Source organism: Austrofundulus limnaeus, unplaced genomic scaffold (assembly GCF_001266775.1).
Source record: "Austrofundulus limnaeus strain Quisiro unplaced genomic scaffold, Austrofundulus_limnaeus-1.0 Scaffold425, whole genome shotgun sequence".
NCBI classification, from domain to species: Eukaryota; Metazoa; Chordata; class Actinopteri; order Cyprinodontiformes; family Rivulidae; genus Austrofundulus; species Austrofundulus limnaeus.
Window position 1 is genome coordinate 122,681 of NW_013952827.1, and position 13,356 is coordinate 136,036.

Sequence of the window (13,356 nt, forward strand, 5' to 3'; positions counted from 1 at the left end):
ACACACACACACACACACACACACACACACACACACACACACACACACACACACACACATTTTAAAAGAGGGAATCCCAAAACTTCCCAATAATGCCAAACGTTGTACGAAGAGATTTCCCTAGATTTAGATTATATGCTACTTTAATAACGGGGATTGGATGTTGTTTTTATGGACTTATTTTTATGCAGATATCAGTTATGGMAAAAGTCAGTAGTGCTAATTATGACTCATTTTTCAGCACAGATCACATGTTTATTAATGAACAGAGATAATTTTGTAGGAAAAAAAATCTAATTTATTTATCTTATTTCCAGTGGGTGCCTGAGATTTCTCACCACTGTCCAAACACACCTTTTCTATTGGTGGGCACACAAGTAGACCTGCGGGATGACACGAACACCGTTGAGAAGCTGGCAAAGAACAAACAGCGTCCCCTTTACCCCGAGAGCGGCGAGAAGCTGTCACGTGAGCTCCGAGCCGTCAAATATGTGGAGTGCTCTGCACTCACGCAGGTATTTCCACCTCACATTACCAGGTTTGATAAAACAGGCAGCTGCTTCTCTCATATCTAATTTTATCTTCTTTTAATTCCTCCTTCTAAAACAGCGAGGACTTAAGAATGTATTTGACGAGGCCATACTGGCAGCGCTGGAACCTCCTGAGACCAAAACTAAGAAGAGGTGTGTGCTGCTATAAAAGAACGTCAGCAATGAGGGATGTCATGGTGTGAGAGAGTTGTGGTATTATTCAACAGATCAATGAATTAAAAAAGAAAAAAAAAGGACAAAACCAAAGGGGATGAGAAGTCTAGTGCCATTAAGATTTATTGTAATACATGTTTAATGATTGTGCCTTTTAAAGAAACTGAGGCTAAAGTCGCAAAACCTTTCAACATGCAATAAGTGCCAGAGTTTATTTCTGAAAACCTTTAAAAACTACTGTATTTTTTTATTCTGTGTCCCCTCGTATTCTCTCATAGCTCTATGCTCTTTTTTAAATATTCATTAAAAGTGGCCTTTTGACTTTGTGTCTGAGTAAAAGCAATTTGGGGACACTTAAGTAATAGATTAATTTAAGGAACGAGTTAACTGGTACTTTGCTTTGTTTTCTGCCCCCCCCNCACACACACACACACACACACACACACACACACACTGAAGTGGCTATTGAAAGCTCAAGAGATTTATTATCACTCCAAACAAACATATCTGTCGGTCATGTTTACTTCTTTTCCACCTCCCTTCTTTTCTCCCTCTTAGGAGAAAATGCATTTTCACAAAAAAAGTTTTCAGGTGAATTTCTTTTATCCTTTTTAATGCTGTTTTTGGGGAATCTTTGTAGCTTTTTTTGATTTCAAAACTTGAATTTTTTTTCTCTGTTCAAACTTTATTTGTTTTATCCTGTTTTTTATTGTTAGACAACCAAGAGTGATATATGAAATGAGAAAGTTGTGATATTTTTTTGATAAATGTTAATCTTGATAGAGATTATGACGACTCTTTCTACTGAATATATGGGTGTTTTAAATCACAGGATGTTTTTAATAAAATGCCTTTAAGAAAAAATAATAAAGTTGTCCTGTTTGTTTKTTTTTTTAACTGGTGAAACACGTTGTCCTTGCAGTTTAGTTTCTATCATAAAGCACATGTATGATCGATGGCAAGTTTTTCACTATAGAATGGAAAAATAGCTCTGTGCATAGTTTCAGAATAAACTTTGCTTTCTAGTTTTTAGTTTCCTCAAATGAGGGTCGCCATGTCAAAATCCAAGATGGCCGCTACTAACTGGCCTCAGTTATTTAAGGATCCCATTCTTTCTAGGTTCTATATTTCTTACAGGTGGTTTGTTTGGTACAAAATTATAATTGTTTTGCAAAGCGCTTTACAATGTTTCTTGTTTACCTATTTACACAAAAACTGGAATCTATTAAGTATTTTACTCTTTCTATACTGCTCTTTAATATTACACCTGTAAATGTCTTGTTGGCTCACGAGGGTCTTATTGTCTTGCCCAAGGACTCTTCAGCACGCCAACGAAAACATTCCCAAAACTGAGAAGCAGTAACGCCAAGACACCTTGTTATTTTAGATCAACTATAAATTTATTAGGTTTCTGAGCAGACCCTAAAGTGCTGCCTCTGCAGGAACAAGTTGAAGAATTTCACATGATGTCAAAGGGCAAAAACTGAAAACAGACACAGATGTAAGTAAAGGTTATTCTTGCTGCTCACGGCTGAATAGAAAAGAAGCAAAAACTGATAGATAAATAAATAAACCAGAATCAAAAAAGAAAACATAAATACAGTAAAATGTTCGAAGACGTGCTAGTTTAAAACACAATAAAAAACGTTTTAACAAAAGAAAAAAATAAAGTGGCAACTTTTCTAAGTTCAGCTTCAAAAGCTTTGTCAGGTCATTGAGTTACTGTTGTGTTGCATGTGTTTGTGTTTTAATTTGAGCATAAGTTTTTATTATAACGTCCTTTTTACCTTTATAAAATGTTTTACAGCTTTAACATTATAGAGCCTATTTAAAGTGGGATACATAAACAGTACAAAAATAAGAACATTTGTGTTTGGATGATTAGTTCTTTGTTGTAATGATTCTTGGCAAAAATCTTCTCTTGTTGGAAAGCCTGTCTATTTCTCCTTAAATGAAGAGGATAAAACTTGCCAAAACTTCTTTGACAATCCGCTTATTCTGYTATAACTCTTGTTAGCTGGTGTTTAGTTTTGATTGGATATTTAAAATCTAAAGACAAGATGTTTTGGCAATTTAACAATTCATTATTTCAAAAACAAAGGCCTCACTAGCATGTGGAAGAACCTTACACAGCCACAGGGGCTGCAGGGACGCAATTGCAACCTCTTTTCAAATATGTGTGTAATCTCTGATAAGTCTGTTTTTGTTGGGGTGATTCTTGTCATCCCTGGMTGAGCTTGGTCTCAGATGATATATGGGATTGCCACTGGTTGCTCACAGGAGCTGACAAACAGGTACCAATTAGGTAATTTTTTAGACTTMAGTTGTCCTGTCCTATAAATAATCACACAAGTCCATTTCCTAACAAATGTGGCACCATTTAAAGGGAAATAAACAGGATTTCCAGCAGTACAAGATTTATAGGCAAAAAGTATTGTTACAAAGAAACAAACTCTGRATGATAGAGTTTGGTGCCAAAGTTGAAATAAAAAATTTGCTCGCTGTTGCCTTTAAGAGGTTTTGTGTTCCCTCGTGCCATCTTGTTTGTGTGTTGAGGTTCTGCTTGCTCATCCTGGTTCTGTTTGAGCTGTTTTACACTCTGCAGGTGTGAATGGTGACCGTGTTCTTGCACTGCTGGCAACGGACCGAGCAGCACCACGAAAACTTGCAGGAGCAGCGCTGCACCACCTCGGCTCGACCCGCTCTGTAACCTGGTCCGCAACACACCAGCTCACAGCCATCTGGCGCCAGCCGAGACGTCCCTGGGTGTGTTTCAAATGATGGACACATCAGTTTTTAACTTTATGGATTATTTGAATTACTGGTTGTTTTTTTTTTTTTTTTTTGGTTAAAGGATAGATCTGATTTTACCGTTGCATCTCCGTCCAGCTGTTCCAGGAATACCGTTTTCAGGATCAAGATGGCAGAAATCTGGGGAAGGTGCGAGATACACAAGGTCTCTGGCAGCGGGGGGTTTGACATGGGGGTCACGGGGGAGAAGAGCTGGCCTAGATCCAATACGAGTCAAACGGACCTAGAAGGATGATGATGTCACAATGCATCATTTTTCTATTCTGACCTACAGAGCTGCACGAAATAAAAAGACGTTCTGATACCTCTGTGGCTCCGTCGAAGCGTTCCTTGAGCACAACACCGACACGTCTGAATGGAGGCATGACCTTCCAGCAAGTTTTCAACTCACAGGACCCGGAGACGCCGTGACACTTACACTCCACCTGCATGTTGTGAAGGATGGCCTGAGAATGAGAGGCAGGCAGGTCAACCATCAGGCAGTTCCACGGCTTACAGGAACGAGGAATCAGAACTTTTTGTTGACGTTGCCAACCTTTCGGCCGGCCTCGTTGTTGTGCAGGTTCATGAGCGGGCGTCCTGCTGACAGCCCCTTGGCCCGCTCCGGTTCATCCACAAATGTTTGGGAGAAAGCCACGCCGTACGACAGGTTGTCGCTGCACCCTGACCACTCGAAGCCTGAGGAAGAACAAAACGTGAATAAGAGACGTCTGCTTTATGGCAGCTGCTGTTTTATTTTCAGTATGAACCATAGGTGTGTTTCTTCTTACAGCTGGTGGGGAAACCCACTCTGAACTTAAAAAAAATACGCTCAAAATTTCCCACCGACAAGCAGCAGCTTTTTTCTGCTCCAGTGATCCAGAAGTGGGTTTATTTGCTACATTTTTTTCCCCCAGTGACAGACTAAGCTCACCTTCGGGGCTGACCCCCTTGACCTTTCTGTCACAGCCACACCTCTCCAGCTCCCCACGGGTGCAGGCCCGGGTCACAGCCACTGCCACGGCCACTGAGGACAAAGCGTGCACAAAGGCTGCCTCACGAGTGCCTGAAAACAACGACAGAGACGTCACGGAGATATCCGTGTTTTAGAGGATAGGAATGTTGGGATGTTGGAGGTTTTCTGCCTTGATTCATCACTCTGCCAAATACGTTGATCCCACGTGGAGTGGTGGAACAGTTCCAGCGGCGATTCCTGAACTGGTGCTGACACTGAGTTAAACAGAAACACTTTTAGTGACGTTACCGTTGAGTTTAACRTCTGTGTTGAAGCAGCTCTGTGATTACCTCTTCTATAACCATCTCTGCTGCCTTGCGTACAGACTCCATAACCTCCCCCCGTGCCCTGCACACCCCCACCTGCCCTGGGGTCAACCCCCTCAGTCGTGCACATGGAGCAGCTCCAGACACAGGCCTGGAGCGAGGCAGCCTTGCCAGGGAGCTGGGACACACACACACACACACAAAATAAAAATGATCATGCGAGTGTCCAGGACGATTCACGGCAGGTTTGTGAGGCTGAAAGGAAAGGATGCATAATGAAGTAGAGGATAAAAAAAGATGAGGATGTCTACAGTCTGGGCAGAATTTTAGGGAGAACAGAAAGAAGAGGGAAAACGACACTGAGGGCAGGAGGGAAAACAAGGAGAAAAAGGTCACCAGGAGAGAGACAAAGAAAGAGATTTAGAGACATGTCACCATCTTTTAAAAGTTATAGCATGACAAACAAACTCTTTCTATTCCTCCCTCGCTCACTAAACTTACAGCCAGTTGGTTGCCATGGCGGGGTGGGTTGCCCATAGCAGCAGGAGGAGGAGTGGTGCCGTGAGACTGACAGGGGAGACAGTTGGCATCAGACTGTCCGTCTGTCCGTCTCCGTGCGTCAGGCTGAGTCGTTGGACAGCACGCCGCTGCCCTCCTCCACCTCTTCAGTCCTCCTGGTTATTTTTTATTCTCTTTGGTGTGGATTAATGGTTTTGGTCCAGAATCAGGGGACGGTCCCTGTCTATCTGTTTTTATTTTGACAAATCATTGCATCATTTGATTGACACTCATCCTCTCGCTCAACATTTTCAAAGAATTTTGYTTCAAAGTCAAAGTTTATTTCAGTTGGTGCTTACATGGGTTACACTACAAACTAATCAATGAAATAAATTTTAACATTTGGTAGCAAACGGTTAAAAAACATTTATTTATGCTTGTTACAAGTAGTTATGATGCTTACCAGTTCATATCTCTGTGACAGACAAGTTGTTTCTTTTTGTTTCGCGGTTGATCAAAGTTCAAAACGCAACAAAACTTTCACTGGCAAAATTCATCCCCAGCTTGTTTTTCCATGCTGTAACTGCCGGAAGAAGCATACTTACAGGACTGCTGGACAAACTTTAACGTGTCTCATCAAACTCATCTTTTAGACATAAAAAGGTCCATCTAAAAAAAAATCATCAAATAGAAAAAGAAAAGTTGAATTCCCCAAACATTAAAAGTAATTTATTTGGATAGAAAAAAATGTCCTCTTGTCATCATGTCGCTCATTTCTGTCTCCTGAAAACAAATGTGTCAATTCCAGGTGGGAAAAGTCAGAACGTGTGAGAGCTATGGGATGGGAGTGATGGGTTTTAAAGGATGTGGACAGTGAGGGTGGGAGAGGGAGGGAGGGCAGGAGTGATCCAGGGTGTGGAGTGATGCCGTCTCAGGGAGGAGGAGATGCCTTTTCTAGAGAATAATAGTTGCACATATTAAAGCTGTAAGTATGCCTTTATTGTGTATCTAATCCCAGAGTTGTAAAGTAACTAAGTACAAATACTTTGTTACTGTACTTAAGTACAATTTTTGGGTATCTGTACTTTACTTGAGTAATTATTTTTCAGCCTACTTTTTACTTCTACTTCTTACATTTTCACACAGTTATCTGTACTTTCTACTCCTTACATTTTTAAAAAAAAGGCAAGAGGTAGAAAGTCGTTACTTTTATTTCATTTTTGCTTGTTTTCATTCCAGCTTGTTATTGTAAAAAATAAATACTATTCATATAAACTGTGTCTCCTAGACAGAGTGACTTTAATTGTGAATGAATGAGAAGTATAAATATCTAAAACTCTGATACCGTTTTAGTTTGTACGCAAACAAATCATTTCACACTCCTGCAGGACATGATCATTAAAATAAAAGGACTAAGAAGTATTTATATTTCATGAATTATATTATTGCATTTGGCCGCAGCCCTCAGATAGATTTTCATTTTGGGGAAAAGGTTTGGGCACCTTTGATATGTGTATATAAACTGAAACAGTGGGACTAGTGCATCCTAAATTTAACAAATCAATTACTTTAATTCGACAGTCATTTCTGCTTCTTCTTCTTCTTTTTTTTTTTTTTTTGGAGGGAGGTCACTTCCTCATAAATGTCCTTACATAAAATCTAACTGCTCATTTTAAATCGATACTTTAAGACTTTTGCTCAAGTAATATTCCTAAAAGAGACTATAACTTTTACCAAAGTAATTTTTGGTAAGATACTTGTACTTTTACTGAAGTATCACTTTGTGGTACTTTATACAACACTGTCTAATCCACACATAAATCTCTGTTTGTGCGTGCATGTGCTGTCATTGCCTCTTTGCGTCACATGTGTGCATTGGCACCAGCAAAACGCCAAACACTCGGTGTAAGCTGCACCCTTTTTGTCTGGTCCTGTAAACGTCTCAGATTAAATATCAAACCTGACGTGAGTCTTGCAATGTCCCCTTATCAATGAATGTGACACAGCATCTGTTTTCATACATGTGAGAAAGTGTCTTACCTAATGTTTAATTTTCCCAAACTTTGTTGCTCACTTTACGAGTTGCCCCCTCCATTTCCTCGATGTCCCCCTTGCATTTGCCCCCAGGTTCTCCCTCTCTCTCGTACTCCCTATATTGTCTCAGAAGAAGGGGTGACATTTAGACAAGKGGGGGAGAAAACACACTGCCGACAAATATTGGAACTGAGACAAATAAATCACAAGATTGGAGGGAGGGCATATGGAGAGTGCAGATGTGTAGTTGTGACTCCGGGGAGAGGAGAAAGCACTAAAGTATAATAAAAAGGGACTTGTCACAAGTAAACACAAATAGAAGCAKTAATAATAAGTGTATGGACTGAACATTTGAGTAGAACCTTTTTTTTACTGGCTGATACCGTGTCACTGAGAAACTAATCGCAAACTGAATAATTACTTTTTATTAAGTGCAAATATTTGTGCTGCAGTGCTCGATGTAACAGCCTGTCTTATTTGTCTGTCTGTACCTGTTTAGTCTGTGATTGTAATAAATTAAGAAATTCTGTTTTTTAGTTTTCAGTATTTTGCAGTAGCAATAACTCATCATTCAAATTGTAAGAAATTAACACCCGGATCTCTCATTTATCACAGGATCAAATAGAGACAAACGGCCATCTACACTCAGCAGTTAACCTGGCATACATTATTATTATTATTTTTTGCATTTTCACGGCGAGAACATGTAAACCACATAAAAGGGTTCCCAGTAAACGAACCAAGGATGGTCCATGTTGAACTGTAAAAACATTGGTTTATGACAGTTTCTCAAATAGTGGCGTGCATCCSGCTGTGGGGGGCCATTATGTTCTTAAAAATTATATTTATACTGTATTATTAAAAAATTTATTGGCTTTGATGAAAGAGCACCATATGCCACATATCCTGAAGTAAAAAAAGTTTTCTTCATTTAATATAGATTTTAAATCCAATTTAAATTTTCAATTGATGAGTCAGTGCAGCAAAATGAAAGGTAATAGATATTTCTTTTACATAATGTAGTATTTCTTTACCAGTATCAGGTGATTCTGTGCAGAATGCTTGTGGCAGAATGCCCTGCAGTGGTTTGTTCTGTAGGTAAATAATTAAATATTATCAAGTCCTCAACAGTATTTCAACAGCATTTCAATTCAGGGAAGATGTGAGAAAAATTGAAGTTCAAAAGGACATGACAGAAAATAACTGAGAAACATTGGTTTATGGTAATAGTGGGAAGAGAACAACTCCAAAAAAGAAAATTTCTGTTTTCAGCCTAATTTTAAACAACATACACACGTAGCATGTCAAGAAACACATTCAGATGTGTTGAGGTGGTGGAGTTTTACCCACAACACACTTTTTGACTAAGAAACGTAGAGGTTCTGTGGCAAATCTTTTAACAAGTGTAGAGGTCAAAATGACCCAGTATTCAACTGACGCCTCGTGGGTCATTTTGACCAGTTGCATCRTGCGTTATGATTATTATTTATAACATGTAGCAGCTCTTTTGTTGAGTCTCTAAATGAAACCAAACATTTCTGGATTTTGTCAAGTCATGATTCTGTGGCCCATCTGAGCACCACATCTCTGCTACCCCATTTTTTTCACACACGCTTTCCTATGTCTGGTTTCTACAAAGACAGGTTTCTTCAGCTCCCCTCCTTTTTTGACTCTTCCTTGTGTCGTATTCCTCTTTTGTGTCCCCTGCTTCCACAAGTGACGTCCTCCTTGTCTCCCACAGCAACGCCATGGTGATGAGCTGGCCACTGTCACGTCCGGCGCCTCTGTTGTGCACATCCCTTCACCCCTCTCTCGTAAATAACTTGCCCTCTTTTTATTCTCTCTTATCATTATCCTCACACTATTTCGTGGGTATTTTATCATCCTGAAATGGTCCCACAGTAATTGACTGTAGCCAGGCTGCCGAGTCAAGGCTTCAGCATGACAGAGATGACTTGCACTGTCCTCGTTAAAGGATGCAGTTGACTTTGGGAGTCTCCACTGTGTTGATGAGGCACATCTAAACTGATCCTGCTCCACTCACTCATGCTCGCCGTGGGATGGATGATTGGCCTCATTCAGGATGGTTGCTTCAGGGTAACTCCGGACTTCATGAACACGCTTTCCCCGCTGGAAATGTGACCCATCACCTTTTGCTYCCACCTCATCTGCTTTGGTTCTCTGCATCTGTGGGGCTACCTGCCTCGGCATATTGAAGGCAGATGCAATAATCACGTCAGGCATAGACATGACCGCACGAGCACGCTCGCATTGCTCAGGCATCTCTGCCAACAAAAGGGTCTGAATGCACTGCTGTGTGTGAATGTGCGTGGAGCGTGTGCATGAATATTATGGGATGGCGGGCGGCGGTGTTGTCAGGCAGGGAAGTGGGGGTGGCAGAGTGCGAGGTGATCTGTGTGCAAAATGGGGGAGGGAGCGCAGGGAATGGATGACCCATGAATGTGGAAATGTGGYGGCGCAGGCCTGTGCGAGGTGGGAAGATGGCTGTGCACACATGGGATGAAGGGAGCGGATAGCTGGATGAGGCATCTGTGACGGTGTTGCACGTGCATGCGCATAGATGCATGTGTAAGGGGCAGTMAAGCAACAGTATCAGACATGCTCCTTTGTTGCTATGCAGTCGRCATGTACAGTAGTGGCCATCGGAGTATCATAACACTCCTTTTGGCCTTCATCTTCTCTATGTACTGCCCTATTTGTGACCAACATATRATGCCATTCTTATAGGAACAAWAAAAAAAMCTCATGAAGTACTGTTTGTAGTCACCACAKTTTATAAATGGATGATTTTTGATGATTATAGACTAATGTTCAGACCTTCAAAWAAAATATCAACTAAAGAAAATGTCATCACTTACATATCTATGGTGAAATATGAGTGAACCGGACCTGCTGCAACTGTAAATTTACATCAGATGTTTGATGCACGAGTATTTTTTCCAGATGCATTTTCTTCCTGAGGGACAGATCATATTTCTCCAGTTTTAGCTTTTCTCCAATGGCTCCCTSTCAAATTCAGAATAAAATTTAARATCTTATGTCTAACATATATACCTATTAAAGATCATTTTGTTAACTCTCAGTCTGCTGGTTTATTCATGGTTCCTAGAGTTTCTAATAGAATGGGAGGCAGAGATTTCATCTGACAGGTTCATCTCTTGTAGAACAAACTTATTCTCTGTCTACTTTTAGACTAGACTTAAGAGTTATCTTTTTGAAAAATCCTGTAGTTAAGGCTGGCGTGGGTTTTCTTAGCTGTCCCTTAGTTATGCGGCTTAAACTGCTGGAGGACAAACAGATCACATTTCCTCACTCTACATCCATCTGTTCATATTTTCCAAACAGATCACTTTGCTCTCAGTCTGCTGGTTTACTCGTGGTTCCTGGTGTTTCTAACAGTAGAATGGGAGGCAGAGCTTTTRTTTAACAGGCTCATCTCTTGTAGAACAAACTTATTCTCTGTCTAAAAGAAAAAATTGTATAGGTCTTCTGGACGGGTTCTTCTTTAATGAAACGTTTCGTCTCTCCTCCAAGAGACTTCTTCAGTCTGAGAGTTTCAGGCAAAATTCAGGCTTTTAAGCACTGCCTCCATGTGACTGATACTCACATCACATGGCTATCAYTGACACCTAATTAACACCTATTGTTAACAGGGGGTGGAGTGATACTGGCAATAGCAGTACTGTAGGAGGAGGACAACTGAAAACGGAGGCCTCCACCTCTGTTTAATGATGGAYGGTCTTTCTTCACAAAAATGGCTTCTTTTACTCCTCTCTCAAACCAACGTTCCTCYCTATCAAGAATGAGAACATCCTCATCTCTGAAAGAGTGACCGCTGGCCTGTAAATGAGTGAAAACTGCAGAGTTCTGGCCATTAGATGTAGCTCGTCTGTGTTGGGACATTCTTTTGAACAGTGGTTGCTTTGTTTCCCCGATGTATAACTGGTCGCAGTCCTCCTGGCACTTAACAGCATATACAACATTGCTCTGTTTGTGCCGGGGCACCGGATCTTTGGGGTGAACCAGCCTTTGCCGTAATGTGTTTTGGGGTCTGAAAGCTACTGGGACATCATGTTTAGAAAATAAACGTCTCAGTTTCTCCGAAACACCCGCAACATACGGAATAACCACTGGTTTGGGTCTGGGTTTAGGGTCTTCATTTTCACCTGAAGGTTGCAAGGAATCCTGTCTGTGTTTCCTGTCTGCTTTCAGGAAAGCCCAGTCAGGATAACCACACTGCTCCAGGGCCTGTCTTGTGTGTGATTTCTCTTTCTCCCTGGCTCCTGGGTTTGTAGGGACACTGTCTGCTCTGTGGTACAGAGTCCTGATCATTCCTAACTTGTGTTCCAGTGGGTGGTGGGAGTCAAAACGCAAATATTGGTCTGTGTGGGTGGGCTTACATCTTAGAGGAGAGACGAAATGTTTTATTAGAGAAGAACCCGTCCAGAAGACCTATACAATTTTTTTCTTTTTGATTTTTTTACCTGGATTATTGAGATGCATCAGGATATTCTCTGTCTACTTTAATATTTAAGACTTAATTTCAAAAAGTCCTATAGTTTGGGTTTCCTGAGCTACCCTGTGGTTATGATGCTATGTGCTTAGACTTCTGGTGGACATTTCCTCACTCTGCATCCATCCTTTTATTGAAGTTTCAGAAACAGTAAAATTGTGTCTAGATTGATAGAACTCACAGGTGATCTACAAATGCTTATTTGGGCTCATGCACAATAAAATGATTTTACTCTAAAAATATAAACGCTGCTGAGACAAACTGTTGTTCAGTGGTCACAATTTGCACTTAAAACCAAACAGTAGAACTAAAGTATAAAAGGCTTGTTGAGATTAAATTCAATTGGCACAATCGTTCACACATTTTCACAACACAGTTTACTGTCTTCAATGTGCAGCTGTAGTCTTATTTACGTTACAAACTGAACGTCAAGGCAGCATTTTGTCATGAATCAGTTTGCTTCCTGTGACACCCAATGGCCTCCATTGTATCTGCACACATACTGTAGCTCATACAGGAGTTAAAGAATGTATTTGGAAGTTAAAGGTAGGCTACTTACTGCAATGTCATGACAATAAGTTTAAAAACTAATTCATGAAATAAACATTTTTATGGATATCAATAAAGACATAATAGCTATCAAAATATGCAATTTTCAGTGTTTTTTTAAAATAAAATCTTTTGTATGTATGTCATCTGTAATAAAAATAAGCACTAAGTATGCATCATTAACTACCAATTTGTAACATATGCCCATAATTACAAGTCGTTTGTTTACGCTGAACATTGACAAATACACGTCGGAGTATCTGGACAAACAACGGATATTGATTTGGTAAAATAATCTCCAGATGTAAACAGAGTCACAGGGCAAACGGTGGAATCAGAGAGGCCAGGTCGAAAGCTAAAAGTTCTTCTCTCTCCTGAAAAGAAAAGAGAACAGCTGCAACTGGACGAGAGTCGACAAAATTAGGGCCATTTTTGGGGAAGGGAATCAAACATCGATGCAAAAGTTGGAGCTGAGATCATACACACACGAGCTGTGCTGAGATATTCTGAAAACTTCTGTAAATGATCACCGAATTTAGCTGTAAACAAAGGCAAGGAAGAGTTGCTGTTTTCTAATGAAACCCACACTCATTTAATGGTGTAGGAACTGTTAGATAATGATGGTGCATTTTGACAGCTGTGATTATAATGTGTTCTTAGATTAAAGACTTAACCACGCACGTGTTTACCTACAGAAACAGCAGCAGTGACTGAAWATGCGTGGAGATTTTTGATGTGTTGGCACGAATCTGCGCTCAGATTTGCTGAGTAATGTTTGTTGTTGTTTACGTTGTGAGCTTACCTGCATTTCGGAACTTGGTATCTGGAATATCTGTGAAGCGACCTGAGTAAAGGAACTTTTTGAAACGTTTGACACGTTCTTTTAAAGTTTGATTTCAGAGTTTGTCACGACGAGCTTTAAGTTGGAGAAGYTGTGATGGAACCGGTGCGACGGGAGGCCTCAGC

At 40.5% G+C, this 13,356-nt stretch overlaps 2 protein-coding genes across 2 annotated transcripts in view; one reads left to right on the top strand and one right to left on the bottom strand.

Moving 5' to 3' along the window:
• Nucleotides 1-1,083, top strand: part of cdc42l (cell division cycle 42, like) — a 5,814-nt gene extending 4,731 nt beyond the window's left edge. Inside the window, exons 5-6 of the mRNA XM_014024485.1 lie at nt 318-515; nt 610-1,083. Of these exons, the coding sequence (XP_013879939.1) occupies nt 318-515; nt 610-699 (288 nt within the window). The 3' untranslated portion in view covers nt 700-1,083. The remainder of the gene's footprint in view (nt 1-317; nt 516-609) is intronic.
• A 999-nt stretch (nt 1,084-2,082) lies between these two features.
• Nucleotides 2,083-6,308, bottom strand: wnt4b (wingless-type MMTV integration site family, member 4b). The gene is made up of 9 exons (XM_014024486.1): nt 5,737-6,308; nt 5,277-5,521; nt 4,800-4,953; nt 4,640-4,724; nt 4,429-4,560; nt 4,051-4,193; nt 3,821-3,961; nt 3,576-3,738; nt 2,083-3,466 (listed from the first exon to the last, which is right to left on the bottom strand). Exons 2-9 carry the CDS (start codon nt 5,363-5,365, stop codon nt 3,297-3,299), a joined length of 1,077 nt encoding a protein of 358 aa, XP_013879940.1. The 5' UTR covers nt 5,366-5,521; nt 5,737-6,308; the 3' UTR covers nt 2,083-3,296.
• Nucleotides 6,309-13,356: the final 7,048 nt, after the last annotated feature.

Bases quoted from the DNA above. Each gene is read 5' to 3' on its own strand.
- wnt4b (XM_014024486.1), bottom strand. From the start codon at position 5,365: ATGCCAACTGTCTCCCCTGTCAGTCTCACGGCACCACTCCTCCTCCTG. The intron at 4,954-5,276 runs GTAAGTTTAGTG...TGTGTGTCCCAG, and splicing joins GCCATGGCAACCAACTGGCT to CTCCCTGGCAAGGCTGCCTC. The intron at 4,194-4,428 runs GTGAGCTTAGTC...GTTCTTCCTCAG, and splicing joins CAAGGGGGTCAGCCCCGAAG to GCTTCGAGTGGTCAGGGTGC.